Genomic DNA, 26668 nt, shown 5'->3' with positions numbered 1-26668 from the left:
GGTTGTAAGGAGCTGGTTGTAAGGAGCTGGTTGTAAGGAGCTGGTTGCTCAGGACCGCATCCTGTTTCTAAATACCTCCAAAACGCAGCACTCCACAGCCTCTCCTGGCAACCCATCCCACTGCCTTTTAATCTCACGGATGAGCCATCCTGATGACCCAGAAGCCAGGTACCAAAATCTCTGCAGAACCAATGGCCACAAGGCACTTCCTATGCATCTCCAGAAAAAAACATGAAGAGGATCTGGGGGCAAGATAGACCCCAACACCACAGTGCTCCAGGATCTGCTTGAAAGCTCTATTTCACCAGTTAGGGAACACCAACACCAAGAGACATCTGAACAGCTCATGAGCAGCATCTGTGTCTGGCAGCCACAGTACCATTGTGAAGGCAGGAGATGCTGTGCCTGTGTCCTTCCTCTTCTTACAGGAGAGTTTTATTTTTTGTCAGCTCTTGAAATCTAAGAAAGACAAATACTCGAGCATCGGGTACGTTTACTCAGTTTTATTAGACAATTCCAGAAGAAAAGCAGGATATGTTTTAATACTTCATCTCAAGATCCTGGCGAACACAAAAAAGCAAGAATAGTGTTTACAAAAGTTACAAAAACTGCACTGCATAGTGACTTACAGAAAATGTGATTAATTGGCAAGACAGATTTATAAAAATGCAATAACAGCTTTTCAGTTGATTATGAAAATGGTATATCCATGTTACATGCATTCATAAAATCAGCATAGTGTTGAAATTAAGGCACTTTGGATATATGGTATTCCATAAAGGAAACAACTTCAGAGAAACCACAGTAAATCACTACAGAGAGTGACAGCACGCCCAATACTGGCCATCAGAGCACCAGGTTGGTGTGAATGTATGAAGCTCTTGGTAAAAACAAGCAAACAAAAACCCAAGTGCATTGAGGAGGTTTTTTGACCCTCTTAAACGCTGAACTCATTCAAGCAAATTTGCTTCTAAAGAGGTCAAAGAAGAATTTCATTACTTAAACACCATTAAATATGATCTTAAATGTTAAACAATTTAAAACATCCATGGTGAAAACTGCACGAAGTTCACATTAAGTATTACTGCACACAGCTGCTTCTGAAGTCTTCACTTTCTTCCTTCAGCATCTCCCTGCCACAGCAACAGCCAAAGCAAAACAGTGCAATGGAATGATTTTCCAAGGAGCAACGTCTCCTCAACACTACACCAAAATTTCCAGCCCTCCTTTTCACTTTAGATTGTCATTTGTTTACTGCCTGCATCCCAATAGGATCCCAATGCTTTTCTGTCACACGTGTGCTCTTCACTAACAGATGGAGAACAGATTCTACAGTGACTATCATTTATATTAAAGAAAAATTGATGTGAGCTTATTCTCTTTACTCCACCTGCCTCAAAAGCAAAACTTCAGTGGTAACTGGGTACCTTTACAAACTTCCATTGCAGACTTCAGTACACAAACTCTGAGGAGTGAAAACGTTCAAGAACCTAATGCTGCAAGCACACAGTGCTTCAGCTGGAGTTAAATGGAATGTTCAGCAAAGACTTCAGATATGTGCAGGATCAGGCACTTCAGTTGTATATCACTGATGTTTTACTTCATCAGCTTAACTGAAAAATGTCATAGAAAAAGGGGAAAAAGTGAATTCTTCACCAAAAAAAAAAAAAAAAAAAAAAAGCAAAGCAGGACCTCTGTAGAAACTATGTTTACTCTAAATATTTCAGCTACCAATTAGAACAACAGAACTTTACAAATCAGCCATATATGCAAATTTCCCTCGAAGTCAGACAACCTGCTCACACCCAGCATCTTAACAAGCACATTCCTGCTGTGTCTGCAATGAAGCACCAGCATCCAGAAGAAAACCTGTGCTGTAACATCAACTCTGCTTTGGCAGGATTGACACTGCAGACACACCTCAGGATCAGCTGCAACCGTTCAGCATTCCTCAACACTGAAGTGTTCACCTTACACACATCTGAAGTTTAAGTTTAAATTACGTAATTAACAGTTTTCTACCTAATCAAAGACTAGAATTATTTGCCAAGATGGTCTACATTTGAATGATACTGCATTACTTGCACCACAGAATGACTTCTGTACCCTCTTAGCAGGGCCCTGAGCATGGAAAAAAGGCAGAGTATGAGTGCTCTCATAGCATATGTTTATTTCTTAACCTTTGCTCTGCACAGCAACCCATAGGACACCATTACACTGGTAATGAGAGTTTGGACAACAGTGCAAGTGCTCTCATACAACCTAGTGGGCAGAAGGTGTTGTCTCAGGAAAGTGCCACATCTTGCAGAGTTGGTTCTGTCACCTCCTTACAGGAGTCCCTCACAGCCAGGCTGGGTCACAGCAGTCAGCCATGAACTAACACAGACTATAAAACACGTGTCTGCCCCCTGCTACTCCGAAGGGCTCTCCATAATAAAACATATCCTTCACAGGAAATTGGTTTCTTCACAGAACAGGAATCTCTGTGTCAATTTCCCCAGGTAAGAATCAAACTAACACGTCTCCTCCTTTGCCCCTTGCAGGTTACTGAAGTGTCCTCTAGAGTTAGGGTTGTGCCACAGTGCGTTTGTATAAAATCACGTGCCTCCATAAATCAAAGGCTTCAGCAAGTCAAAACAGCAATACAGTTAACTTTTATAAATGAGATTATGAGAATGTTTACTAGGATAATGCCAGCATAAAAATATAGTGTTTTAATGTAACAATCTTACAGCCAAGAAGTAGCAGTTTGAATAAGTAAGTTACCAAAGCAATGAGAACAGAGGAGATAAGTCCTGCCCAGCAGAACGCTCACTTCCTTGCAATTCAGGCACTTCACACACAGTAATACAGAGCTGTATTGTGACTGTAAGTGTCCTGAGAGTAGTTCCTTCCTCTGAGAGCCTTCATGAGAGAAGTAATGTCAACTCTGAGCATTAAAGCACAAGACTATTCCCAAAATACATCCACAGTCATTAAGTTGAAGAGTGACAAAACTGGCGTGTCTTAGGGAAAAGAAAGAATGTAGATTCTAAGTGAACACCATCAATTTTTAACCAGGGTTTTCTTTCTCTTTCAGCAGGTATAAGAGTTGGCATATGCTATGTTTGTTTTTGTTATCAAAGGAAACAATTACAATTACTCATGTGGAAAGCAAGTACTCATTCATCCTTAATCAGAGCAGAAAGACAACCAAGGTAAGCAACAGTAAGCAGGATAATCTTCATATTGATCTACTTTAATTTATGGGTTTTGGAAAAAAAGTAGACATGCTGATTGATATCTCATGTATCAGCGAGTAGAGCAGAAGTTAATGCACATATATTGAAAAACAAGTAAAATCAGTTTATGTTTTTGCAAACTTCTTTGTGGACAGATTTGCAATGGAGATCCCAACCTGCACTGAATACATTAAGAGAGCTGTCACAAGGATCTTTCCCCTTTGGCTGACACATTGTAAAAAAGCACATTAGGATGTGATAATGCATATGCACACACATCTGCAATAATGAATTCACACAGACACACATACAGCACACATATGGTGACATAGGCTGAAAACATTACCAGCATCAGAGCGAGGTCCTACCACTGCTCCCAGCTAAAGTCATCTCCTCTACCAAACACAAGAAAAAAGCCTAGAATTGTAAGGAAAATGACTGCATTGCCAGCCAGCACCAGACCACAGGCTCCCCATTTGATCTGAAATGCAAGGAAACGAAACAAAGCAGTTCTTAAACATTCATCCAGGCCAGTTATTTATATGCATTAGATAAACTAAATGAAATACTACAGAAAGCAATTAGAAAAAGGACAAACAATAAATACTGCAACTTACAGTACTAATCACTCAATTAGCAACTACTCATATAATGCAAGACTTCAACAGACAGGCTAATAATTCTATATTTTAGAGCAAAATGATTACCTTGCCATACAGGTCACTACAACGGATCTAAATCACAAAAGCCCACTGAGATTAGTGCTTTATTTTAAATACTGTGTATAAAAATAAAAGATTGTTTTCAAATAAATGCCAGTAATAAGCACAGAAAACAGTACCTGGCCTTAAAGGTAAACAGCTTTCTGCAGCTATCTACCTGCACAACTAAGTGTACCCTAAAAAACATTTACTCTTAAGACACAGCCATGAATTCGAGTTCCCTCTTGTGGTCACTTCTGGTTCTGCCTATTATCAGGTCCACAATAGGCTCGATGTTGGGTTAATTGTGCATCACAAATTAAATTAAAACTAAGCAGATGAAGCTTAAAGCAAAACAATAAGGCCAAAGGGGGAAAAACAACTAAAAGAAATAACATCTCGTTGGGCAGTTTGGGAGACAGGACAAAGGAGTTCTTTGCCTTGGAAACGAACGTGACACAAATCTCACCACTGAAGAGCAGTTCAGAAAGCAAAGAGAAAAGAAGCTAGCAGAAATTTCCTCAGATTTGAGGGGACAAAGCATGAGCTTGGGAAATGCTTTGAAAACCAGGAGGACAGTTCTGGAAGTTTGGCCTTTTGCTGTTAACTGATAATACACTCCAGTCACCAAGTTTCCAGCATCCTAAATGGAGAAAGCAGACATTCTGAGATAAAAATAAAGATGGTGCAAGAAGCACTGCATGAGCTGATGACAGAGAAGGGTGTGAGATGGAGGAGGAGAGAACATATCTTGCACTGGACCACAGCAAAACTAGAAGCAAACTTTTTAAGTCACTCAAGCCATTTATTTAGATCAAAAAGCAGCATAAGCAAGCTTCCAGAATCAGAATCCACGACAATCACAAGGAAAGTAAAGGGAGGATTTACAAACAAAAGCAGCTCACCTGGCTCAGAAAGAAACACCAGCACACTTAAAGCCTACACTCAGTAAGTGCCTCCTTGTGAGAACTCACCGCTTCGACCCGCGCCAGGATGATGGGGAAGCCAAAAGCAGAAACAACAATTCCAGTTGTGAAGAAGTACGCCAGCTCCCTGCAGGCACTGCTGGCTGCATCGCTGTCATCACTTACTCTTCTGGCAATGAAGTGGGGAATGGGGCAGATGAAGTAAAATATTAAGACAAACATAGGCCAGTAAACACTGATGGGGAAAAAAAAAAAAAAGAAATATATCAGTTTAGATTAATTTCCTTGTTAGGAAAAGTAACGACAGTAGTCCTACTCTGTGGTTTGAGAAGCAGACGAAGTGATTTAAGCCCAAGCTTTCAACAGAAGGGTGCTCCCATGGCCTCACAGAGCAGGGTCTGCTCTCCCCCACACCCAGATTACATATTTCACATTTAGCATCACCTCCCTGACTCAGCTCACACCATCACCTCACAAAACCTACAATCATCAGGAAGAAGAGACATAAAGGGCAGGATTGGAACCAAAAGTTTTTTCCAAACGAGAGGAAACCCAGCCTGGAAACAAGGCAGCTCTGAAGGCACACCCTGACACACGCATCTGTGCCAGCACTCCATGCAGCTTCACCTGCACTGAACTGCAGAATCGTTTGAATTGGAAGGGACCTCAAAAGGCCACCTGATCCAACCCTCTCAGGGAACAGGGTCACCTACAGCTCGAGCTGGCTGCTTTGAGTTTTGAGAAGCAACATCGCAGCGCTGTAGCAGGTACAAAGCAAAAAGAATCGCACAAGATTAAGAATGACTGCTCAGCAAGCAGGCGTGCGTCACCTCGAGGAAGCACAGCACTGATTTCAGCCATTTTTACGGAACACGGGTGCAAGCTGAAAAGGGGCCATTTAACCACAATAAAGCGTCGGGACAACGGCTGGAAGGCAGGCACCGAGCGGAGCCCGGCGCCCGGCTGACGAAAGCGGCAGCTCCCTGAGCAGGCAGGAGGGAGGCCCGGCACTCGCAGTCCGCTCACCCGTAGTACTCCAGGGCGCAGCCCAGCATGAGGAACGTCAGGCCGATGGCTCCGCTGAAGGACAGCCCTACGAGAGCTGCAAACACAAGGCAGGCGGTGAGGCGCTTACCGGCCCCGCTGAGGGAAAGGGAAACGCAACCAGGCCGCCGTGCCCGCCGGCACGCAGGGAACAGCTCAGGGCTGCCGGCAGCGGCCCGGTGGGACCCTCGGCAGCCCGGAGCCGCCGGGCAGAGCTCGGCGGAGCTCGGCAGCGCTCGGTACCTTTGATACCCGCCATGTTTCCGGCGGGCCGGGTGGCAGCGGCTCCGTTTCTCGGCGCCCCGAACGATGGCTGAGTTAGCGGCGCGAGACTTCCGGCCCTTAGCCCCACCCGCTGCCGGAGCACGTGATCGGGTGCCTTAAAGGGACCGCACCGCGACGGGGGCGACTCCCCGACTCCCTCACCCTCACTCCGGAGAGGAGCCGGTGCGCCCTTTAAGGCGGAGGCGGGAAACAGCTGAGCTGCGAGCTCCCGTCGCTGTGGTGACGGGGCGGTGCGAGCTGCTCCCGCTGGGCGGCTCCGTAAAGCCGGTGTACGAGCGCTGTGTGTGCGTCTAAGACGTACGGATCGATGCAGCTCCAATCAGTCGCCACCACTTTGGAGGCTGCTCCTGAAAAGCCGTTTTTAACCCCCCAAAACAGGCCCGGCCTGCTCATCTCTCCCTCGTTTCTGCTGGGCCGCGACACGGTGCACACACCTTCAGGGTTTTGGGGCTCCGCCACACGAAGGCAAAGCCTTGGCCCAAGAGCCACAGCCTTGCAAAGCCTTTGGGACCCACATCCCCGCAGGGTTTTCCTCCGTGCAGCTCCTGCCTCAGCTACGGCCCCTTTCACTGCACGGCCGGTCTGGAAAAAAAAAACGCCTACAAAACGTGAGCACCAACTTAATCTACTGCCAACAAATGCCACGTTTGGACCTACAATAAATAGCTTGATTTAAAAAACAAAAACAAAAACAACCCAAAATGCAGAAAGAGAAGAGTAACTTTATGTGCTTCACTGGGGGTATTTTTCTTAAGCCATAAGGACTGCAGCTTTTCCCATTGGAGCTTCTCTCGGAGTTAAACCCCAAGCTGTTCTTCCCACCTCCTGCAGGAAGAGGAGTTGGGTTCTCCATTGAGCTTGTTTGCTGCTGAGGAAAATCAAGGCTTTAGAAACAAGGACATTTGTCTCAAGCAAGTGGTTCTTGGTCACCTGCATGGCTGCACCCGCTCCCAGCCAGCCCCGAGCCACAGGAACAGAGAGGTGTGGGTCACATAAGCAGGCAGTGCAGAAGAAAGGAGTCTCCACCCAGTGCTAAGGGAAGCGCTGTTGTTTATGGAGAAACCACCCTGACCTGTGCTGAAAGCAAGAAGGCAGATTTCCCCCACCCCTCAGAAGCACAAAACGTACGTGAGTGTTCATTTCAGCTTTTTAATGTATATACAAATGTTTTAGACCAGTCACAATTTCATTGAGTATATACTGTATTTACAAAAATTACAATAATTTAGTCAAACAGTAAACCTGAACATTGATAACCTCTGTCACTACCAGATATGACAAGAATTTTTTCTTTTTTTTAGTTAACTATTTTGATATACATACGTCCTAATACTTTCATGCACCCATAAAAACATTAGGGATGAAGTAATCAAAGTTTAAGTGGGATAGGGTTTTTTTGGGTAGATAAAGTTTAATGATGGATTTGCATTTTGTGAACGTATGAGTATCCAGAGTTGTTTGCCGTGACAAACCTGATACAAAGCTAACATAGTTTTCATTATTAAAAAAAAAAAGTACATTATAGTAATGAGATCCTTTTCATTATATAGGCATAGGTCACAATATCTACAAATGTGAATGAGAAACAATAAACCAACAAATCACAGGAACATGATTCACATTCCAGTTATCTCTTTAAATAAGACAAGCACATACTGGATCAAAACATTAATAAATAACATCCAGTTTGTTACTATTATCTTAAGGTCTTTTATATAAAAGGAGACCTATGTGTTGGTTTCACATTTTCAAGTAATGGTAGTAAATAATGGACCAATACAACAAAAGGATGACTTTTATACAGAAAGCAATGTACTTTGACACTCTGTCTTTGCAGTAAAAGTTTTGCCACTTGAAAATTTAAGTGCAACAACAAGTGGATTGTCTTTAAAAACCACCAGCTTTAATGACTCGCATCAGATGGCAACCTGTTCCTCAAGCAGCAAATACAAATGATTTGCTGCTTATCCTCTCAATACATCTGCCTTCCAAAGCTCAAATACAATTGTTGGTAAACAAACTGCTAGCTTCAGTGATTCTACAAAAGGAGAAAGTCAGGTTTGGGGTGAAGAGCATAACTTGATTTGAACTAGGACAGATGCTTCAGCATCAAAGACATTTCATTACGATATTATTGCTTTGGTCCATAATAAACTTCTATGATAATTAATCTGCACAATTTACCTCAAAAATCAGACCTGGCCCACAGATGTCTGCATGACAGCTTGTACTCCGTGGTCTGAAAAGTGAAGTTGCAATGGGTTTTGCCAGGAGCCTTTGCCAAGTGCTCTGGAGCTGATAAAGGCATAGAGATGATGCAGGTGGGCTGGAAAAAGTCTTCTGAGTCCTCAGGAGGAGAGCTGTTACCTATAGGCTAGGAAGTTTCTAAGAATCTGCAGTAGAGTTTTAGCTTACTGGTATTGTCTGCTGCTTGATGGATTCAAACTACTGATGAGAACTTCATGGGAAATGCAGCACATGCTCATTCTTCCCTTGTACTAAGGTAGAACCACTCTTCCCCCCCAGCTCCCTATTCCCCCAGAACTGCTGTTTAACAAGCCATCAAGGTGCTGTTTAACATCCCTTACTTGCTGTTTGCTTTAAAGTCACTTACTCCATGATGCTGAGGAACTTTTTCCACACGTTTCACTGCTGGACTGTGAGGTGAAGTACAGTATTAATGCATAAAGCAGCAGTAAGCTGCCACACAGATCTACCCAGGCTTCAGCTTTATCTCTACTCAGGCATACTATGCTTTATGAGCAACGAAGCAGCAAATGGTGACTGTTAGAAGTGTGCCTAAACCACATCTGAGCACTTAAATTTGATGAAGTTTGATCCAAACCTAGGAAGAAAATACATCAAAGTCTGGGCTTCACCACCAGTTACAGAACTCAAGTGAAGTGTTGCCATGTCACATTTCACACACACACACAAAGTAGGAAATTCACCGGCTACGCTGTGTCAGAGACAGAACAATCCCACCTTTTCCCAGAATGTCTTCTCTCTCACCCCACTGGAATCCAAAGGGGAAAAAAAAAGGTACAAGGAACTGTAGCCCTGTGGCTCTCAGATGACAAGCCAGATGGCTAGAGTTCCTTTTGAGCTCAGGATTCTTGAAACAAGCATAAGGAAACCTTTCTCTTGCTCTTCATGATAAGTATTAGGCTCTTTGTTTTCTGAAACTTCTGAATTTCCAGCCAGAGTTTGGTTGATCTGTGACATTTGTGACAAGAGACTATACAAGCACTAGCACAGGTCTGTAGTGGAGACTGAGAAAGTACCTAATACAAGGGTTTCTGTCCTTGGCTTTCAAATTCTGACCAGGCATCATTTAGCTCCATAAATATCATCTTTGCATATTGTTCGTATGGCTGCCCAGTAGCCTGGAACAAAAACAAAAACAGGGGTATCACATCTGTCAAGGAGACTGCCAGCAGAAGACCTCTGTGCAGCCAGATTCTCAAACACATATCGTTCACTTTCCACAAATGGTTTTCACTTATTCTTTGATGAGAAAAAAAACACTGTTGAGGGTTGCTGACCTTGTAAACAGCTTAACAGTTTTCTGGCTCTTCAGCCTTTTGCTCCCTAGAGCTGACAGAGTGACGGAGCAAAGAGATGCAGACCCAAGAGGGCTAAAAGCTTTAACCAAGGCTGGGATGCTTCTACACATTTGTTTGTACCAATACATTGAGCAATCACATTTAACATTTCATAATTAACCTTATTTTTGAGAACAGTGTCAATTTCTGATCTAGGAAGCCCTTACCTTGTCAGGGTGAACGACAAGCACTGCCCGTCGGTAGACCTTCTTCACTTGCTCTGGAGTTACAAGATCTGCCATGCTAACAGGTTTCCACTTGGTCTCCCCTGCCCATAGGACGGTATGCATTGTGGACAGCAGGGCTCTTATATTTCTCTCCTTTCCTTCAATCCACTCCAGGATCTGAGGAGAAAAACGTGAACCTCCATTTATGCCTTACATTAGATATTCCAGGAGGAAAAGGTTTCTGTATTTGAATAGCAGTGACTCCAAGGAACATCTCATATTTCTTTCCAAGCTACAGAAAGCCTTTGGGAGATATTCGTGAAAGATATTTGTCAGTCTGTACTTTGTCTTTAATTTCTATATCACCACTTGAAAGCCAAGATAGCCAGAGCCAAAAACACTGCCAAAAATACTGAGTTGGGCCACTCCTAAGAACACTTTGAACAACCATTACATGGAACAGTCAAAGATAAATGAAATGATTAACTGTGGGCTCTTCAGCAGGCTTAATTGCAAACCTAAAAATAATCCTGACTGAAACTCTGCTGCGGAGGCATATCTTTAGAAGCCTTAGCTCTAGACATGCACTAAAGACTCATACAGAAGCTTAGCTTCAATATAAATCCTTTTAACCTTTAAATCAGAAGCCTCAATTCTCTCCATGAGCCTTTTTTCCTATTTGTAATTTAGCAGCCAAGCAAAGCAGAAGGTAACCCTACTTCCCTAGATGATGTCCCCCTTAGTGGTGGCCATCTGAGCCCACAGCTGCAGTTTTAATTTGTGGCTTAATATTCCTCACGTAAAGTGGGACAGCACTTCCTTCCCTTTGAGACATATCTGTAGTTCAGCAATTGATTCAGGAGAGATGTGAGAATTCCAGAGTAGCTAAGATTAATGAGACAGAGGTTTTGTTCAATTAGCTGTGCCTGCTCACCAGAGCTGGAGTGACATGGCGCCCCAGCAGCCACGACAGTGACACTGAGCAAGCCACTGCTGTTTTCTAGTTTAGGACAGAAATGCATCCTTGGAGTTTTAATTGCATTCCAAAGGACGTTCACGTCTTCAGGAAACGTGTGAAAATGCATAATGTGAACAAACAGCAGGAAGCTCTCACTTTCTGCCCCAAGACAATCTCATTTTGGGGGCTAAGTCCCTCATTTGGTCAAAGCCTCGGTTAGCCTGAAGGACAGGAAGAGATGTTTGCTGCTCTGATCTGGCTTCTTTGTATGAAGCTACTTTGGAACACAGGGTGTTCTGTTGTTGTTTTCTGATATATTTTCAGGAAACAAACTGCTCTTTTCACAAGTGGTATCTCTCATTTTGATGACCTAGTGGAATTTTTTCCAGGTGTTCTCCAACACCTGCAGTCTCTGACTTTGTTTTTCAGGTCACACTAACTCATTCCTAACTGGGATGCAAATGGGGAGCACAGCAGTGCATGATGCCATCAAGTTTAGACACCTAGTCTATGGAAAACAAGCATGAGAGATACCATGTGGTGCTGGGGATCCAGCAGTGCTGTGGAGGATGTGTACTAGAAGAGGAGCACAGCTTTCTGGCACTAGATGGCCTTTCCATTTGCTCAGATGCCTCTCACAGGCAGGAAGGCCAGTGACTTACTGCCCACCTCCGCCTTTCAGGGAGTGTTCAAGAGCATCCAGCATGATGAGAACGAAAGACACACTGAATGACAGTAAAGCATAAACAAGAGCGTTGCTTACTTTCAGTTTTTCAGGGTCCATCTCCTTAGCCATTTCTTCTTTTCTCATCTCAGCTATTGTTTTGGGTCCCTTCTTGTCCTTGTGAGCATTAAAACCTTGGCCAGATAACAGATCTTCAAAATCTGCAGACACTTTAGGTTTTGAATCTTAAAAAAACAAGAATAAGTTGTTTTCACAATACAAACTTATTTAACACTGCTTTCCTACCCAAGCAACTCCCCACATCGCTTATAACAATCTCCCACTGATTATGAGTGTGCAGGCTCTCTCAGAAGAGGTATAAGTTAATGCTACATTTGAATTATTATCAAATCCCATTTGCAATCCAGGATTTCCTAGATATCAGCATGCTTCAGAGTCTAGAACAGGGAACCAGTGTTGAACTTTGAACACCACCAGCACGACTTGCTCACCAGACTCCAACCTGCTTTGGTGCATTAAAGCAACATCACGAAGAGCCAACCTTTTAGACGCTGAATTCTGAAATGCTTACCAGCATTAGCTGGTCCTTTTCCACGTTCATTCTGCGCTCCTGGCATTGCTGAGAAACTCACGTTGTAGTTGGGCTTGTTCTGGGGTGAGGCATGGGGCATGCCTGGCTGGGCCTTGGGCTGTGCCTGCTGCCAGCCATAGCCAGCTCCCTGCTGCCAGCTGCTGCCCATGGGCTGCGGAGAGGGCTTCTGTGGTGAGGGGGGGAATCCTCCACCCATTCCCGTCGGCGTGGTTGGCTTACTGGCAAACGAAGGGCCACCTGCACAGCGAGGGGAAAGGAGTGATGGTGTGCGTTAGCAAACAGAGCAACGACTCACCTTCTGGCCAGGGAATCTCAACAAAAACTTCCAAGGAGCTGGCTTCTACTTTCAGCTTTGCCACAAACTTACTTTTGCAACATCAAGCAAAGCTCCTCAACTTTCCTGTCTCTGCTCTGCAAGCTGCATAAAAGCAAGCACCTGCCTCTGGAGCACCAGTTTGGTGGGATGAAGCGGGAAAAGCAAAGTGCAGCTAGCTGGGAACCACAGCTATGTGCCATAACCTGCTTTAGGTGGGGTTGGATTGGGAAATATCCAGAGGACACTTCCAACTTCTGCCACTCTGTTAATCAGAGCTTCTGCATTAGAGTGGCACTATCAAGCCGGCACATGTTGAAATGGTTCCTCGTTATGCTTTGCTGAGGTGGTATTATCCCACAGAGTCACGTGTTTCAGCACCTTCTTACTCCAGAGGATGGTCCTCAGACACAGTTTGTGCTGGGTGGTATTCAGCATTAATGTTTTATTGAGATTAATGCCCACACTCAACTTCGAGCTCTGAAACATATCACAGAAAGTGGGTCAAGTGCTATTGATTTAGTGAAGAACAACAGCAATGTGGTTAAATATCCTGTGGATGCCAAATCGTTTGTTTTTGAACTCCGTAGCTGTGCTGCAGAATCCACACTTTAAAAGCACATCGATGGCTCTGACATGAGTCTTGGCATTCCTTTTATTTTGCTCCTGCAGAGCAGCCAGTGATCCAGCAGAGGGAACTGGGAAACCTAACTCCAGAACCATGCTGGTACTGACGCAAAGGAGAAAACAAACATCAGATAAAACCACAACGGCTCGCAAAGAGCTGAGGGCAGTGACAAAGGGAAGAAAAATCTATTTACCAGTCAGAGGAGCTGACATGCTGGCTTTTAAGGAAAACTTAAGCCATTTGTCAGGACTGCTGTGGGACTGAGGGTTTGCTGACAGTTCTGAGATAGAACAAGGAGAAAACGCACGTCTGAGAGCCAAGCAAACAGTCCTTCATAGCCAGGTGCAAATGAAAATGGGTTCAGATACCACCTTCCAACAGTACAGCAAATTGGAGGCAGATCAGTGAGGAACCACAGGTTTCCTCACAAAGGAGGAAAGTGGGCCAAATCTCGAAGGATGAAACAATTCCTTAGGGACCCCCACAGCTATCAAGAGCCAGAGCCTGTTCCCAGGCACAGCTCCAAGGTCTGCAGCAACCGTTCTGCAGTTGGACTTAAACACAGCAGCCAGAAACAGTTGATGCAGATGAGACGGAGGTTTCACTTTGCGATCCACACAGTCTACAAGGTCCAAATTGCTGCTGGCATGCACAGTTGTTGGGTTTTTTTAATGGAAGATCAGTAAAAGCACAGGTCTGTGAAAATTTACAGAGAATCAAGCAGGAGGGAATGCTTGAAAGTGGCATGCAGCTAGGCTGAGAGAGCCCATAGCGCTCTGTCACATATCAGGTTGTTCATCCTATCTAAACCAGGGGTAGCTGGTTACTTCTTTATTTTGTAGGGGATGCAAACCTGCTAAACTTGCTCCAAGAGTCCCCAGGTCAGCAAATGGATCCAGTGTTTGGGGTTTAGGCTGGTGAGTGGGAGTGCTGTGGAGGGATCCTGTAGGACTGGTGGCAGCCGACTTACTTCCCATACCTAAGCCACCTTAAAGATAAGAAGGGGGAAAAAAAAGAAAAAATAGCTGCATTTTTATTCTTATTTTAGTTGAGCAGCTCTTACCCAAGGTTTGGTTACATAATGTTACAACTGATGTTAAAATTAAGTGTATTATTGTCAGGCTCCTAAGCAGTCTGAATTCAGCGTTGGCCCAGACTACTTGCACTCCCACTCACAATTAGGCTCAGCAACAAGAACATTCCCCAGACTGTCTGCAGCAACAGAGTAATTATGATAAATGGATATATTTTAAGAACTGGAAGCCTTCAGGAAGCAAATTTTGGTAGGACACACATACCCTCCCAAGAGTAGAAGGAATCATACTGTAATTTAGCAGCACTGTAGGAACACACAGCATTTCTCAGGTCCTTCTCTTGGCTCCTCAATGGGATGGAGCACAAGCACATACATCCACCCCTAGCACCCCATCCCACCTCAGACCCTGATCTTTTGAGGAAGGAAACAGATCTCAGAGCTCACTGAGGCTTTTTCATTAAGTGTTCTGAGCTTTTACAACACATACCTGGTTTGTTGGGCCAGTCCCAGCCACCCGAAACATCTGGCTGTATGGAAACTGTTGGTGTGCTAGAAGCTAAGCAGAATGGCTATGTATAAATATCTCAGAGAAATACAACAAAAACAACATAATCATAGAATCATTCAGGTTGGAAAAGCCCTCCAAGCTCCATTCCCAACCCCAGCCCACCTCCTTTATGCCCACTGCCCTCAGTGCTGCATCCCCACAGCTCTGGAACACCCCCAGGGATTGTGACCCTCCCACCCCCTGGGCAGCCTGATCTCTAGAGAAGACATTTCTAAAAGCCAACCCAAACCTCCCCAGTAATCCAGCATCTGGAAAGGGTAGGAGGCGAGGAGCAGGACTGATAGCACAGGGCTGTGTCCATCTATCATTTGCTAATTAGAAGGGAATTTCTGCCCCACAAAGGGCATTACAAATTTTTCCATTTCTTTCTGATCTCATACTGTACAGACATTAATAGGGAAGGACATAGATTTACAGTCTTTGTTTTATGGCAGCTTTGGTCAGAGGCTTTATATACGTATTTATAAAACCTTATCACCAGTATAACCCAAGGAAATGTTCTATATGCAAAGGGCAAGGAGGGAAAACACAGACACAGCAAAGCAGCCTCCACATATAGAGACAAAAAGAAGTCTTTGCTTCAGCCCTATCAAACAAAGTCTGTACATCTGTCCAGTTCACCCTGCCAGCTTTTCATTACACACAGCATTAGCAGTGTCACTTAATACCTCATCATGCTGGGGTATCATTTAAATTCCTTTTATTAGTGCAGCCAGCTCCAAGTGTGACCCAAAGGTCTTATTCACAGAAGTAATACCCAGTGCCTGAGTCTGGCGAAGCAAGGATGTAAGCAGTGCCAGCAGCAGACTAGTTCCCTCCTATGTCACTCTGACTTTCCAGGGAGACCGTGCCACCCAAGGGATGTGTGTTGGATGGTGAGACACAAAGGAATTTGTATCTGAATGTGTGTTACAGAAAGTTATGATATTGCATTTTGGCACAGGGAGAGAAAGGGACAACTAAGGAACATTTTTTTTTAAACAAAGGGAGAGACTAAAAGTCAGATTTAACCGAATGTGGCCAGAATTAGAATCAGATCTAAAGAAATCAGATACCTCTAACCAAAATCACCAAAGGATGGGTGTTTTCTTTAGCAGGCATAATATGCTGTGCTTTATATAGCTCAATTAATGGCAGTTTGTTCAAAGTAGACCTCATAACCACAGGAATATGCAGGCAGGCATTCTTCATGGTCTCTTTCCTCATGTATACAAATAGCTTATTAATTAAGAATACGACTTGAGCAAAACAAGTCTCGTCGTACCACACTTCAACTGATGAACATACTTTAAGTCTGGAGACAAAAAGCTCTTTCCTGTTTAGTGGGGTTTGTGTGGCTTAGAGTCATTTCATGGTAAGGGCCAGTTTGCACTTAACGGCTCCATCAGATGTAAAAACAGCATTTTGTGTTTGCTCAAATCCACTGGAAGATCTTCGCTTTCTTACCCATGTGGAAGGGATCGCTGTGCACAGTTGGTGAAGGACTTCTTGTTGCCTGAAGGAAAGGATCACCGGGAACATTTGATGAACTGAGAAAGGAACCCAGGAGGTCTGGACCAGCTTGCTTAGGGCTGCTTCCAAATGGATCAAAGGCAGATGCTGGAAGACATTTTTGAGAGCTCTAAATCACCAACTTGTGCAATGACTGTGCCACAAGGCCATCCTGCGGCAGGTGCCACCAATCTCAGCCACAGCACTGCTCCAGCCAGTGCCCTCCTTAACAAAGGGAAAAACAATCCCAACATTTCTGTACAAGGAAGCTGGCAGGCATCGCAAACACTTGAAATTATTTGTTGCTAAAAGTTAACTGAGCATAGTGTGCTCTTTGAATCACGTACATGTTGACATGTCAGCTCTTAAACTGTAATGTAAAGGATTAGGCCAAACCAAACGGAGGAAGACCACACAGCCATTGGATCGAGCTCAGTGTTCTTATTTTGCCTTTGGCAAAACCAGTCACCTATTGCAGAGACCCTCACCTGTTCAATTACACATGGTCTCTACTTGCCCTTCTCCGATTACTTAGTCCTCCAAAAGATCCCTCTCCCTAATAATCTATTCAACCATTCTTTCTATCAACCTGATTTCAATCTTTGGAGCAATAAAAAATAGTAACAATTTTTAAAATCTTCTTAGACTGCTTATCATGTCTGCTGAATGATCAGAAACAGCAAAGTGTGGCCCTGTATTTCACAGCCCAAGATCACCATCCTAGCTCCAAACCCCTACTGTTAGGAAAACAAATCCAATCTGCAATCCAAACAGCTGCAGGTCTGACCAAGACCCAAGTGGCTAGGTTTTCTTGATTGTTAATTAGCAAGAATTCTCCTCACATACATTATTGGATGCACTGGAAGAAGGGTGACTTCCAGTGCCTATAATGTAAGAAGCCAGCCAAGCATCTGGGTGAGCTCCCCAGAGACTTAAAGAAACAAACTGGCCAATCTGCTCGCGTTGGTGACTCCAGCCTCAGAGCGGAAGAACCGGACGGCCTCTCGGGGTCCCTCCGTCCCTCACTGTTTCCATGAGAAGCACACCCAGAGAGGAAAGCAACACCCCCCGCAGAGCCGGCGTTACCTTCTCCCACCCTCGGGGATGGGGACGGGGACGCCGAGGCCGCGGAATGCCGAGGGGTGGACTGCACCGATCCGGGCCCCGCCATGTGAAAGACCTCATCGGCAGCAGGCTGTGTGCTCTGCCCCTGGGATCCCGGCCCGCCAACCCCAAACAGATCGCTCAGCAAGTCCGAGTTAGAGGGTGCAGCCGCCGGCTGCGAGGGAAAGGTTTTGCTCATGGGGCTGCCATCCAGCCCCAGCAGGTCCACGTCCTCAGGCGGAGGCGGTGCCGGCAGCTCTTGCTGCTTTTTGCCATGTTTTGGCGTCCCGTGGGGTTTGTCGCCGCTGGCATTGCTGTGTTGACTGGAAAGGGACAAGAGTTCATCATCTGACTGTTCGCTTTCCTCATGCACCAATGCTGCTCGGTCCTCTGAGGTGGGGTGAGAGCTACTTTTGTCAGATTTCTGATCTAAAATAAAATTAGGTAGCCGTTAGTTTCATCGCAAGGCTCCCATAGAAATCAGCTTAAATGCAGAACAAGAAGCTATCAAGAAACCTTTCAGAATGCTGCTGTGGTAAAGATTTAAATTGAAGTCTTTTCTGGGCTGCGTGCTAAGCGGTCAGTGTTATTGATCAGGAACACAGGGGGAGGCTAATTGGCTCTCTTCAAGCCCAAAGAGCAGTGAGTGCCACCCGCACAGAGCAGACTGCACAGGTTTCTGGGTCATGACCAAGCACTGAGCCTATCTCCAGCCATGGCCCAGAGCCTGGGCTCATTACAAATAGTAGTGACACAAATCACCTTCTGGCATTGCCCAGGGACCTCCTGTGCCCAGGTCCTGCCTGCACATCCCCAGTGCAATGCCCCCGTGCTGCGGACAGGCGCCCAGCTCACTCTCAATGCTATGTTCTCCCAAGTACAATATTAGCAAAAAGCACCTTTATGCTGTTTCAATGCCAAGGATGCCTAGGGTGAAGGTTTATACTGGAGCTGTGTCAATAATCGGTCACGTACAGCGCAAGAAGGCAATTTCTGAAGAGAATGTTGTAGGAAATTAATTTCCACTCAATTGCAACATAAGGGTGTGACCGGCAGCACAGTGATCTAATGCACAAGGCATGCCACAATCAGATCCCTCAGCAAGCCTCCATGCTCCAGGGAGGGGGGAGAGAGAAACAAGTTGTTTATCTCATTCTAAGCAACTTGACTTAAAGGCTACGCTGCGTACCTTGCCAGCTGAGAGATGAGAAGAATGCACTCTGTCCAACATTCCTGATGTTATCCTGGGGTGAATCAGTGGGACCTTTACCTGCAGCACAGAGCGCCAAAATAAACAAACAAATAAATAAAATAAAGTAAGACAGAGCCCCAAATCAAGTGAGTAAAGCTGTGCAGCTCCCACCTGCCAAAGCAAGAGTGTCCTGATGCTCCTGATGAGAGGAGAAGAGAATGGTTGGATTGATGTCTTTTGTTGTGAAGTTCTCCCACGGAGGAGTTAACTCTGTTTGTCTATCAGTAGATTGTATTTCTATCTCCAGTATAACATGGAAAAGCTGGGGATATTTGTCTGGAGAGTCACAGGCATCCAGTTCAGGTCTAAATGGGAAGAAGCTGGTCAATTCCAAAGGAACAGATGTTTCTACAAATCTACATCATCTTTTAATATATATGCACGCACACAGACTTTCATTTGTGAATATTCTCCTTTAGCCTTTTTAAGGCTTTTATGTTCCAGGTTTGATTAATGTTCAGCTTAAAATACTCACTTGGTGAATTTTAATGTGGTTGTTCCCAGGGCTATAAATCCAGTATGAAATTGAATTTGGAATATTTGCGTGTTGGTCATCTGAAAAACAGAGCACCTTAATGAACGAGTGCTTAAACTCATGAAATTCAAATATTTGTTTATGTTGCACATGCAGATGGTTAAGTCTACCCTACTACCAGTTACTATATAGATTACTGCTGCATAAGCTAATTCATTCTGTTTGTTCTATAGAAAGTAGAACTTTCCCTTCTCAAACTCCAGTATTTCCATCTGCCTTTAATTTTGCTGCTGCCCTGACAGAGGAGTGCCTTCACAGCTTTTGGGAACATGCCCTCATTGCCAGGACCTACTTGGCCTATTCTTGCACTTAAATGAAACTGATATCTATTTCCACTGAATACAGTGGAGCAACAGGTAGCCCAGGAGCATACAAGACCATTTCATTCACAGTAGGAACTCCAGTAAAGCACTGCCTGTATAGCAAACAGCACCAGTAATGAGCTAAGAAGAGAAACATTCATCAATTGCTCTGCAATTTTTGCCTGTTATCCATAACATTCAAAAAGGTGAAGGCTGTTCTAGAACAAGCAACTCTGACACCATCCAGGAGGGATGGCTCAGTCAGTCATAATCACTGGAGCTAAAGAAAAAATATTCTCCCATCTTCGTAGAGGGCATAAACAGAGGTTTTGGTGGTGTTTTGCCTGTACCAGTTGCTGATGGGTTGGTTTCTATCTGCTGCATCACCTGGAAGGATCCTACATCCTATCAATATACGCTGTAAAGAGACACAGGGAGCATCAAGGACTTCCCCAAATGCTCTTTGTTTTCACTTGGCATCGCTCCGATTTATGCTAAGTCTATGCTCAGGTAAGGAAGCCTTCTATGTCATGAGTGCCATCTGCATTCTTAGACCCAGTATTCAGGCCCCTCTTAGTTAGCTACATTGCCTCTATCATGCAAGAGAAATTAAACAAACTCCTACTTTTGCTTGAAGGCGTCCCCCTATGGTTGACCTCATATGGTAGACAGAAACAACAACATCTCCGTGGACAGTGGCTCCCAGTGGAATCAGGACTTTCCCTTCTTGCACACGGTATTCTCTTCGAGGGGACAAGAAGGAAATCCACAGTTAAGCTCCCTTCTACAACACCATTACCACCCAACCCCAACATCAACATCAAAATTACCATCTCGCTCAGATTGAGCCAACAGAGTCATTCTGCTCAGTGTGAGGTTGAGTTGAAATAGAAACACTTCACAGGAGAAACTAGCGTAGCACCGAACCATCTCAGTGAAGGTACCCAACTGAGATACCTTCAAACTGACCCTGGCAGTTTAATTCAATAGTAGGCACCAACCTTCAATTAATATCCACACCCCATGATTTATCAGACAGTCTGGCAATGACCACAGCACAGACACCAGACACCTTACAGCAAAGCATCCTAAGGATGGTAGGAGAGCACAGCGACTCACTTCATCCTCTCATACTCTTGGGATGTGGTCAGGATTCTGGTTTCTCCACTGAGGATGTCGCAGAAGGGCCGGCAGCCATTTCTTTGCTTGTTGAAACAGGGGACTGGGCTGAGGGTGACTGACTTGATAGTCAGAGGCTTGCAGTGAGGAATGACGGGCTTGTCTGCTATTAGATCGCAAATGTATCCTATGTATCTGCAGATAGAGAAAGCCATCACTGAAACCTTCATCCCAGGTGATCAGTTTTCATTCTATTTTACGTGCACATGCCATGTGAAGTACTTAGTCATGGATCATTATTTCTCCACACGTAACACTACATCTTCTGTTTGCTCTGACAGGCAGTGTTGCCTCTGCTTCATGAAAACTATAAACAAGACATTTTTACAGTGTAAACATTATAAGGATGAAGCTGGTATTGGGAAGGGGATTCACCAAAGCCTTATTAACTACAGACCTGTCAGCTTTCCTGAGCCAGAGCACAAAGCTATTGTAAGATTTGTTTTTATTCCTCCATTACTGTTACAATGTGGGTGAAATGGAAGTGGCCATAAACATCAGTTACGACCTGCCAAAGCTAAGTAGCACGGCTAATGCATGAGCACTGCTGCTGCTACAATAGGAGTCCTGCATTTTAACACTGTTGCCTCCTGCTGGCACCTTTGGGACTGGGTGGACAGGATGGGGCATGCAGCATATGCATCCTTCAGCTCACATTATTCCGTGAAATAACACAGTAACTCAGGTTGGAAGAAATTTCTGCAGGTCATCTTGTCCACCTCTCTGCTCAGCACAGGACCAACTTCAGCACTGCATCCAGCCTCAGAGCTGGATTACGCTGCTCACGGTGATCCCCAGCCAAGGATCTCAGAAGTCAGAGATCCCATAGCTGTTCTGGACAACCTGCTACAGTGCCTGATTGCTACCTTACCCCCTATTTCTGGAGAATAAAGCCAAAATGGAATGCATGTCTCAGCCTAGGAGCTGGGAACGCATTGCCAAAACACACATGTAGCATTCAGCCAAGGCATTCTACCTCCTGTGAGATGGCCACAGTACAATTCCAGGTCTCTTTGTGTTCAGCAGCTGCATAGCAGGGCCTGGGTTAGAGAAGAGGTGACAGAAACAGAACATCGCGCTGACCAGAACTGCTGAGGCTGCACGGCCATCCTGGTAGGGAGAGCAGAGCGGGGGAAGAAATGTGTAAGTATAGAGTCAGCCTTCTGATTCCACCCAAACACTCTCCATTCTCCCTTTAGTCACCAAAATAATTTCTCTGTAAAGTCTGGTAATGAGACAATGAATTTCCAGCCTGAGGCTTCAGTGAGCTGCAGTGGATCAAAGATGACATTCACAAGCAGCCAAAGCTGAGGATGGCTCAGACTTGCTTCCATGTCCAGCATGTTTTGCCTCCAGCTGTCCCACAGGATTTGCCATGCAGAGGTGACCCAGGCCCAGCATCTACCTGAGGTTAACAGGCTGCCTGCCTTCGCAAGTTTAGCCAACTGCCTCTGAAAGGATCTCTCAGGTTCATATAAACTGAGTGGGCTTTTCCAGACTCCTCAGAAAATGTTCAAAAGGACTCAGTGCCCTTCATAGCATTATCCTGACATTCATTATCCAAAGGTCAGTAAAGGTGTTTGACTCTAGAGCTGTATTTCCAAGACTGGAGCCATCGAGTGCATCTCAGTCTGTCTGAACCCAACTCATGTCCTGCAGCCACAGCTCCACTACGTGAGGCAGGAACTGCCAGACCCAGATGTAAGATTTGCACAGTTTGGGAGCACTCATTTCCTCAGTTCCTTCCAAGCTTACCCTGATGAGGGCTGTCAGCCTCCTGGATTTAATTTAGGCTCCAGGAACAGAACAGAACTGTCCTCTCGGGCATTACAGTCAACATCAAAGGTTGTTCGGGGTAAATTACAAGCTACTCATACAGAATGACACCATCCTCACACATCAGGCCTGTGTTCCCATCTTGAATCATCTTTATTGGGAAGTCAGCAGGACATGAGCTATGGTGCACAGTGCAAGGCAACTGTGAAAAAGAAAAGCAACTGGACATCTTCAGCCACGTTTGACAAGCAGCCACTGCAGGAGACTAACAACCTCAGGGTTAAACAAAACTCCCCTCTATGCATTTGCTTCCCTTTCTATAGGAGTTGGTTTTATCACACTTTTTTTTTAGAAATTGTTGCCATCCTTGCCCACAGACACATTTGCAACATGCAATGTGACTTATTGCATGTCACATGCAATAACAGACACAGGTCTGAAAATGTGGTTCCTTTCTGCTGTACTTACCATACAGTGGATGACACACACGTTTTTGGGGTTCTGCTGTAGCCAGTTATGCATGTTCTTGCAGACAGCAAAGAGATTGTGCAGACTGGGCGCCTGTCGTACCGGCCAGCTACATTCAGATACCTGCAGGAATTGCACCATGAGCACAGCCAGCTTCATAAGAGTATTAAGCAGTGCATGCTTTTTCAAATGCTTCCTGCCAATAAACGCACTTAATTCAGCAACCTAGAGTTATGGACTTGAAAGCTACTCCATCACTTCTCATGCGTAATTCTGATCTCTGTCTTTCACGAACGACAAAGGGACAAACGAAAAGGAATTCTCAGTTAAATAGCCTGGTACTGATGGATTGCCATTGGCAATACTTTGTTAACAATTACATTCCAAGCCAGATTATCTTGAGTGGCCTTCCATGGCACTCTAGTCTCACAGCTGCACGCTGAGCCCGGTAAAAAGCCTTCAAACAAGTCATTCCCAGAAACTACAGCCCCGATTTATGAAGGATACTGAGCATCTGTTGCTCTCGATGCAATAGAATTTTCAAGCCCTGTTTGACAGAAATTAGATCAAAAGGAAACTTGTGCCTTAAATAAATAAATAAATAAGGTATCTGTGCAAGCACAGTTAATGATACGAGCAGAGAAATGAATGACTTCTTAGAGCTGAAAACCCACAAACTCTGAAGCATGTCTGGTTACTATTCATCAATGTACCAGCTCTGAGTCATGACACATTTCAAGAACACTCTCTGCAGTCTCAAACAGAACATCAAACGGACTTCCGCGGACATCCCTGCTTCATCTGGTTTTAATTGAAATGTCTTTATTGAACATCATTTCTGGCTAGAAGAAATTTAAAGGAGAAAAAATCATTTAAGACAAAGGATTGCTTTTCTCTCTCAGCTGACGTTTGGATTCTGCTTGAAGAGAACCAGGGGGCAGGAAGAAGATTGTCTGCAAGAATTACGAGGTGAGCACAAACATTTATTCCATTCTTCAACAGACCCAAAATACCAATACCATAATGGAGATAACAACTATTTTGAGTTATCTGGCCCAATTCTCCTCCCGACCCCAGGAACTTCCGCACCACTTCTGGCTGCACAAGATCCGCTGGCAGGCAGAGCACCAAAACACCAAATACACACTGCGAGTGGCTGCTGGAATTAACATGACCAGTGACCTCTCACTGACAGTTCTCTGAACAGGCCTCACTGTCAGGCATCTGGAAAAGCCATTATGGCTTATCAAGTAAATAATACACATTTCCCAACAGTCCACAATTATTTATTTACTCTGCCTATAATTACACATCTGTCTGCTGGTTGGCAATTAGGAAATTAAAGGCACGTTATGCAGCATTTCATTTATTTCAAATATAACCTCAGCAATTCTTGTGAAAGGCAACCGTGCAGGAAGTACCAGGAGCTCAACTGGAGCTCCGGAAGTATGCAGCTAGTGCTTGTTTTATTCCAGCAGCGGGGCTGGAACAGCCAGGAACGTGACCCTGCAGGGACTCCGAAGCGTGGCTTTGTTTAATGCTAGATTTGAGTTACATGTTCTCAAACTGTTCACGTTTTCTCCAGCAGATGTGAGCTCTCCTGCTGGGCAGCGAGCAGAGCACAACCAGATTAGAGCTCTGACTGCTTGCATTCCCTCTCCTCTGCACTGCGCTGGGCACTCAGGGCTTTGTGCCCCCACCTCGAGGCAGACAAAGGCCCCACAGGGCCTTCACTGTCATCTCCCTCCTGCACCATGGCACATCGTGACCCTCTTTGGTCTTAGAGCACAGGAGTTCTGAAGGAGATAGAAATTAAGAAGCCATTCCCTTCAAAGAACAAGTGTCTCTCTCAAAACTTGAGCTCATCCAAAACAGAAGATACTCTCCAGGTGATTTCACTTTCTTGGTGGCCTGTTAGTATCTTATTCCCCACTAGAGATGAGGTTCAAATTCATATTTACAATTCTTTTGTGTTTCATCTCGTCTCACACATTTTGTTGTGCACATTTCATCTTCCTGAGAGATACTTGGAGGCTGTATTTCCTAGCTTGTCACCTGAAAGTAGAATGTTTTATTGAAAGATCCATCATTTCCTTTGTGTGTGTGAAAGCAATACGAAGCTCTTGGTCAGATTCAGGAGTGACATACGAAGTAGCTGGCAAGTCTCATAGGAAAGTAGGAGATGAAGTACAGGGGATGGAGGAGTAATGGCCAGGTCAACTAATATACCAAGGGGTGTTTGTTTAAAGCTGGGCTGTCAAAAGTAGATTTGTCTCCTCTCACTGACACTGATGCACCAAACCCAAGCAAGACAGAAGATTTACAGCCCTTTTTAATTAGCTTTTCTTGTTCATTTACTTCACGACCTCGTATTTGAAGCCATGACTGCTTACTGATTGCTGGGAAATCTGCTTCCAGTGAGTGGCTATCTGTGATCAGAGCAATTGCTGAGGATAGACTCGGCTACACCTCAAGCTAACAGGAGGCATGGGGCTCACCCCAACAGGGGTGTCAGTCCAGCAGCTGATGCTGCCTTTTCAGTTGGAGTTAATGAAAGATAGAAAAAAGAAAATCATCACTCCCTTGTGGGAGAGGGAATAAACAGGAAGCTTTCTGAAAGATGAGATTTAATCTTGCATTTCAGCAGCATTATTTTGTAGAGATATCCTCTAAAAGCCATTGATGAACCAGCGCCCTGAACTGTTCCCATATGACATCCTGGTTTTAGAGAAGGAAAGTGGGACAGAGACTGGAGGTGTATTCTTTAATTGTAACATGCTATAGAAAAAGCCAAAAATCCACCTTAGATGCAGTTCCCAGCCCCATGCTTTGCATGCTAAGTCCTCCTGCTTGACTAAACACAACTGGAGGACTCTTCAACATGAAAACAAAGTACCTTCTTTTATTGATCACTTATTTCAAAGCACTTTTGTTAGAAACCTTGCAAGGCCATCTTCAAATTCCTATAATGCCCTCATCCCCCATCAGATGATCTCACATGGTAATCTGCTCCAGGAACTGCCAGCACTTGGCTATTTATTAGGAGTCTCAGTAGCAACCCACTGGGGCTCAGACACCCCACATCATACATTTGAGTCTGTGTATTAAATAAGGTGAGCTTCAGAAGGAGTAAGTGCATGAGAAACTAAAGGTTATTTCTTTGCTGCAGCTTCTGACAGCAATCATAGAATCGTTTTGTGTGGGAAGGTTCCTTTGAAGACCATCTGGTCCGAGATCCTTGCAATGAACTGGGACATCCACAACTCCAGGTGCTCAGAGCCCCATCTCCTGATCTTCGATGTCTGCAGGGATGGGGATCTACCAGTGTAGGAGCCAAGAGCACACAGGCTCACCTCAGTGCAATGCCGCTCTCACAGACTCCTAACACATCTCATTACTTCCTGAACTTTCCACCTCTTTAGTCCCTGTAGCCCTGGGTATCAGCTAAAATCCAAAAACGACCACAGCAGCTTTAAAACACCTATAATTCCTTTTCCACCTTATTACATTCTGCCACACACAGGAGAGACAGGAGCAGGTTCTTTTGCCACCTTTCAGTTTCCCTCCACTGCTCTCAATCCCTTGGAAGATATACTCACCCTGTTGTGAAACTTGGCACTGCGATAGTACTTGGGTGACAAATTGAAGACTGTGTAGTGGTCAGGGTGTCTGGAATCCAGAAATGTCCGGACATCTTCAATGTGGTTCCTGAATCCCAGCTCAACGCCTTCAGCCGGAAAAGACATCACTGGAAATGTTAAGAACAAGCTAAACTGAGCCTGTACCATTTCATGCTTATGAACCTCTGAACCCTGAGACACTGCAAGCTCTA

The 26668-nt window shown here is 44.7% G+C and overlaps 2 protein-coding genes across 3 annotated transcripts in view; both read right to left on the bottom strand.

Moving 5' to 3' along the window:
- Positions 1 to 483: 483 nt before the first annotated feature.
- On the bottom strand, positions 484 to 6233 carry LEPROT. The gene is made up of 4 exons (XM_042820138.1): positions 6136 to 6233; positions 5875 to 5950; positions 4897 to 5083; positions 484 to 3702 (listed from the first exon to the last, which is right to left on the bottom strand). The coding sequence occupies exons 1-4, from the start codon at positions 6149 to 6151 to the stop codon at positions 3586 to 3588; spliced, it is 396 nt and encodes a 131-aa protein (XP_042676072.1). The 5' UTR covers positions 6152 to 6233; the 3' UTR covers positions 484 to 3585.
- Positions 6234 to 7312: 1079 nt separating this feature from the next.
- The window catches only part of DNAJC6 (DnaJ heat shock protein family (Hsp40) member C6), a 39433-nt gene continuing 20077 nt past the window's right edge, over positions 7313 to 26668 (bottom strand). For both annotated transcript variants that reach the window (XM_042819977.1, XM_042819976.1), the window contains exons 4-19: positions 26436 to 26584; positions 22837 to 22959; positions 21569 to 21702; positions 20533 to 20727; positions 20039 to 20156; positions 19052 to 19131; positions 18688 to 18881; positions 18514 to 18594; positions 17307 to 17753; positions 16176 to 16328; positions 14649 to 14717; positions 13979 to 14113; positions 12164 to 12421; positions 11671 to 11816; positions 9950 to 10126; positions 7313 to 9563 (exon numbers count right to left, since the gene is read on the bottom strand). In XM_042819977.1, coding sequence (XP_042675911.1) covers positions 9462 to 9563; positions 9950 to 10126; positions 11671 to 11816; positions 12164 to 12421; positions 13979 to 14113; positions 14649 to 14717; positions 16176 to 16328; positions 17307 to 17753; positions 18514 to 18594; positions 18688 to 18881; positions 19052 to 19131; positions 20039 to 20156; positions 20533 to 20727; positions 21569 to 21702; positions 22837 to 22959; positions 26436 to 26584 — 2561 coding nt within the window. In that variant the 3' untranslated portion in view covers positions 7313 to 9461. The remainder of the gene's footprint in view (positions 9564 to 9949; positions 10127 to 11670; positions 11817 to 12163; positions 12422 to 13978; positions 14114 to 14648; positions 14718 to 16175; positions 16329 to 17306; positions 17754 to 18513; positions 18595 to 18687; positions 18882 to 19051; positions 19132 to 20038; positions 20157 to 20532; positions 20728 to 21568; positions 21703 to 22836; positions 22960 to 26435; positions 26585 to 26668) is intronic.

This window comes from Centrocercus urophasianus, unplaced genomic scaffold, assembly GCF_019232065.1.
Source record: "Centrocercus urophasianus isolate 14NV4802_14NV808 unplaced genomic scaffold, USGS_Curo_1.0 seq_18, whole genome shotgun sequence".
NCBI lineage: Eukaryota > Metazoa > Chordata > Aves > Galliformes > Phasianidae > Centrocercus > Centrocercus urophasianus.
This window is presented reverse-complemented; position numbering and strand designations above follow the sequence as displayed.

Bases quoted from the DNA above. Each gene is read 5' to 3' on its own strand.
- LEPROT (XM_042820138.1), bottom strand. The intron at 5,084-5,874 runs GTGAGCGGACTG...TTTCCCCATCAG, and splicing joins TGCGCCCTGGAGTACTACGG to TGTTTACTGGCCTATGTTTG. The intron at 3,703-4,896 runs GTGAGTTCTCAC...CTTGCATTTCAG, and splicing joins TCCTGGCGCGGGTCGAAGCG to ATCAAATGGGGAGCCTGTGG.